General features: G+C 32.8%; 2 protein-coding genes across 2 annotated transcripts in view; one reads left to right on the top strand and one right to left on the bottom strand.

The window, feature by feature from the left end:
• Positions 1–4569, bottom strand: part of LOC108684597 (mediator of RNA polymerase II transcription subunit 25) — a 37034-nt gene that overhangs the window by 6435 nt on the left and 26030 nt on the right. The gene's annotated exons all lie outside the window — the stretch shown is intronic.
• Positions 3070–4569, top strand: part of LOC108684568 (ras-like protein family member 10B) — a 9598-nt gene continuing 8098 nt past the window's right edge. Inside the window, exons 1-2 of the mRNA XM_018188956.1 lie at positions 3070–3211; positions 4402–4488. Coding sequence (XP_018044445.1) covers positions 3070–3211; positions 4402–4488 — 229 coding nt within the window. The remainder of the gene's footprint in view (positions 3212–4401; positions 4489–4569) is intronic.

The raw sequence follows: 4569 nt of genomic DNA, 5'->3' as shown, positions 1-4569 counted from the left end.
TAATTTATTAAACTTTATAAAAAGCAATTATAGATTGCTTTATATATATATATATTTTTTTTTTTTTTCATTATACGTAACCATGTGAGCGCGTGAACAGATGTATCTAATGTATACCTCGTTTTTTTATATTTCTCGTAACTCTCGATATTTTTAGTAAGACAATATTTCATCACTTAAAAAGATGTGTAAGAAGAAATATTTGCACCATGCATGGCTGCTCATTCTGACCGTTATAATATAAATATGTATCTTTCATCGATGCGGATATCGTTTTACGAGACGACGTGAGATATTTTCAATTCTTTCGTCGGAAAGAAGTACCGTCAAAAGAAGAATGTAAAATGTCATAACAAACGTTTAAGCGGATACGAGTATGTCTGACGATATCCGAGCTCGATTTACTTTTGACATTAATGTATAATTAACATATGTGTATATTACTATGATCCAGTATTAATCGATGAGATCACAGTATTATCAAATAGTTTTTCTCTATGTAAAGCTGTACTATATTTATTTAATAAAATATTAATATAAACGTTCATATAAATTCCAACGTATCAAAATCCGAATTTTCTTATTGCCCTCAAAAGATTTAGACAACTACACAGGAAAGAATATTTTGTATTTGTGTTAATTCCTTATTCCTTGTTAAATTTTAATTTAGTATTAAATTTTTAACATATTCAAGAATTAATTTAACATAATGTGATTATGTTTTTTTTAATTAAATAATTTGAGTTAAATTGATATTAGACATTTCTTATTATTAAAATTGCACAATTTATGAGTAAATAGACATGTAATATAAAAATAATGTTTTTTTAAAAACATACGTTCTAAGATAAATAAATAAAATGTGTTAATTTTACATATTAAATATTACACATTAAATATTAATTTTAATTATGAAGTATTTGCTTAAAAATTTAACACAGATTTTCCAACTGTATATAGCGTTCTTGCAATAAGATTTTATCAAAATCGCTTTGCGTTAAAACTACAGCAAATATTTACTATGCGAGTGTGTTACAAGACAGCACCGTAAAAAAAATAAAAGTTACAAATGACCCATGATGAAATGAATGAAATATACACTTACGTCAGTAACTGCTAATAAAAAATTGTCTTGCCTCACGAAATCTAAATTAGCACAAACCACATGAGTTTCTCCTATTCGATTCGATAGCTGCTTTTGGAGAACGCGATTCTTTCAACACGTAGAAAGTAACTTCTTTTTTTTTTTTGATATGATTTACGAGTGAATTGTACAAGTAATGTGTATGCAGGTTAACGCGAGTAGGATTGTAGAGATGAAGAAGGATTATGTTTTGCCGCTCCCACTTTGTCCGTGGAAACACTTTGAAAATCCAAGAAAAAGAACAAACTTTCTTTTCGCACTGCATTCTTCATCATATTCTCTCTCTTTACTATCAGTAAAAATTTAGTATAAATATCAAGATAAATATCTCTAATATATAAAATAAATCGAGATGCGCGCGACTGCGCACATTTGTCCCCATGTTTTCCAGCGTTAATAATAAAATATTGACGTAAAGCGTGGAGATGTATACATACACAGGACGTTTCAAAATTTTGCAAGCTTGTAATATTTATTGAATCGAATAAAAAGCATTTAACTGAAGTAAATACGCAAATAAATCTGCTTAAAGAACGAGCATTCTGTAATAGCTCCGCTTTGAACAAACTGATTATTCGTTGTTTATCGTTTGTAGAAACAAAACATATTTTACAATTGATGGAATTATTTTATTATTTTAATATTTTAATTCGCTGTTTATCTATAAAAGCGAGAAGTTTTTTATTACAAGTAAACAGAATTATTTTATTATTTTAATATCTTAAGTTTAACTTTAGACGATTTATGTATAGATTATGTCACAATCCAAAATAGAATTCTATTTGAAATTTTATGCACTACATATGTAACACAGAAACATTTAAAGAAGTAAACTTAAAAAAACTTATAAAATAAATGAAATATAAAATTCTAATTAAAATATTTTATCGTGGAATATAACGTGAAATATAATAAAAAATGAATATAATAAAAAATGAAAATTATTTAAAATAGGTTTTAAAAGAAACGCATTATGCATTCTTCCATTTCAATACATATTTATGATATATTTATTCAATATATATTTATTATCCTTGTATCATCAAATTTCGAATTTATTTAAAAATTTATAACGTATATTTCGAATCAGTTGATAGTTGATAGTCTCTCAACAAGCAATATTTATGTATTAATATTTATACAATAAAATTTACATGTTAAAGTATCAAACCATTTTTAATAATTTATAATTCATGTCCTCTCAGAATTTAGAATAGACTTTTATATATGATTTTATCACATATAAAATGTTTGTCAAAAAAAAAAGATAATAAAATAAAATACATACATGGCAATATACAATATAAAATTAAGATCTGACACAAATGAAAAATCGTTACAGTGGACTTTACAATATATTACAACAAATATATTACTAAATAACCTTCATTATTATTATTATTTATATATCACACACACGCACGCACGCACGCACGCACGCACGCATGCACGCACGCGCACTCACACTCACACACACACACACACACACACACACACACACACACACACACACACACACACACACACACACACACACACACACACACACATATGGATAAATAATTGTCACAGCAAAAACTAGCTATTTATTCTAAAAGAATTGTTTGCGGACCTATTTTGATTAATTGTAAGTACTTTTTATTCAGCTTAGCAAATATTGCAGACAAATATTGCAAAGCTATGACCAACTATCTGGAAATGACTCACACTCTGTACATCTAGATTAAGATAAAGCAACGTCTATTAAGAGCTTGTAAAAATAATCGTTTAACAAGCCAAGTGAGAAATTGCCGCGGCGCGGTTCGCACGCAGGCGCAAAACGCGAGCATCTCCGTACACTTCTAGGGGTAGTTTCGATCGTCGAGGGATGAACTATGCCGTGCTGCCGCCCGAGACGCCTCAACCTCGTGCGTTGCTCCTGTGCGATGCTGTCTGAAACGAGAACTTTCGCGCCGCCGTCGTTTCATGACAGTGACGGGCCTGCGGAGCGTGTGGTGCCGGTCGGTCGCGATTGCGTAATCGTTAATCGAGTGTCAGCCTTCGGCGACCGGAAGAGGGATCCTCACGGTCCGAAGAGGATTCTGTGATCGCGCATCGTCACCGGAGAGGATGTGCCGATCGTGGTCGAGACGAAATCAGCCGTTGGCTCTGTCAACGGCTAACTCGGACGGTCTGCAATCTAAAATCGAGTCTGTAAAATTTCATTGACGAACCTCGGTTACGATCATTCTTCTGCAAAATTGTTTCTCCTCGGGAAGCAATACACGTAAAGCAATACTGGCGCATGGATCGCGTCTGACAAGTTACGCTCATCTCCACTTTGCTCTACCGTTTCCTTATATCGATGATTGTAAATATCAAAGAAAAATGATAATAATATGACGATGTTCTACAACAATGCTATTTAAGATGCATGCGGCGTTCGCCGAATCCGAGTGCAGGTGGATCGGATTCAGCTGAATTAGGCGTGCGCAATCCGAAGAAATCCTGAGACCGAGGGTCGATGATCAATCAATCACGAAGCAAATCGATTGTCAATCAACGAAGTACAATCTAGAATAATTGCTAACAATCAAAATCGGCGCGTAATCTCGAGACGAGTTTTAGATCTCTATCTTATTGATACATCAAAACGATATCACTTATATTTATCCACAAATTAAAATTACATTAGTAATGGATTTTTTCTCATCATGATGCATCAGGAATACTCATCGAGATTACGCCAGTTACAATCCCTCGACTTTACGATACTTGAAGAATAGCGCGTACCGATCAGAATGATCGGACATTCGATATTAAGGAACATATGTACGTGAGTTACGTAATACGCCTATCTGTAAAGTAATAGGTTACAGTAGACGTCCCCAGAGAGAACATGAAGGAGATGAAATCAAATCTGAGATTGCTGTTTGATTAATGGAGCGAAGAAACACTCCCGATAAACAATGAATCTCAGCTCTTTTAGTCTATAATCTAGTCAACGAGACTGAATAACACTGGTTCTTAGATTGTAAAAGCTAAAATAAAGAGTGAGATAACCTTTTTATCAAAGGGAATAATCCATTGCCATTTAATGATACATCCGAAACCAAAGCAAATAAAATAAAGGGAAAAAAGAGAGAGAAACTAAAGTACAATCGCATATGCGCACGTGGGTTATAATTGACAGAATTGGATTCATCTTAGTCATTAGAAGGCTCAAACAATGCAATCGTATCGGAGTTAACGAGGACTGGCACGGCGCAAGTTGTGAGGAATTTTTTGCGAATCACCGATAACCATAGGTACAAAAACTGCGAGCGGCTGGAGGAGGCGAAGCCTCCCGCCGCACAAGCATTATCGTAAGTATTATGAGTCTTGCAAAATGTCTACCATTTTATTATATTATCTATGTATATTATATTTTATATTTATTTATTTTT

The sequence above is a fragment of the Atta colombica genome, unplaced genomic scaffold (genome assembly GCF_001594045.1).
Source record: "Atta colombica isolate Treedump-2 unplaced genomic scaffold, Acol1.0 scaffold136, whole genome shotgun sequence".
Classification (NCBI taxonomy): domain Eukaryota; kingdom Metazoa; phylum Arthropoda; class Insecta; order Hymenoptera; family Formicidae; genus Atta; species Atta colombica.
Note: the sequence above shows the minus strand (reverse complement) of the source record. Positions and strands in the feature narration are given on the sequence as shown.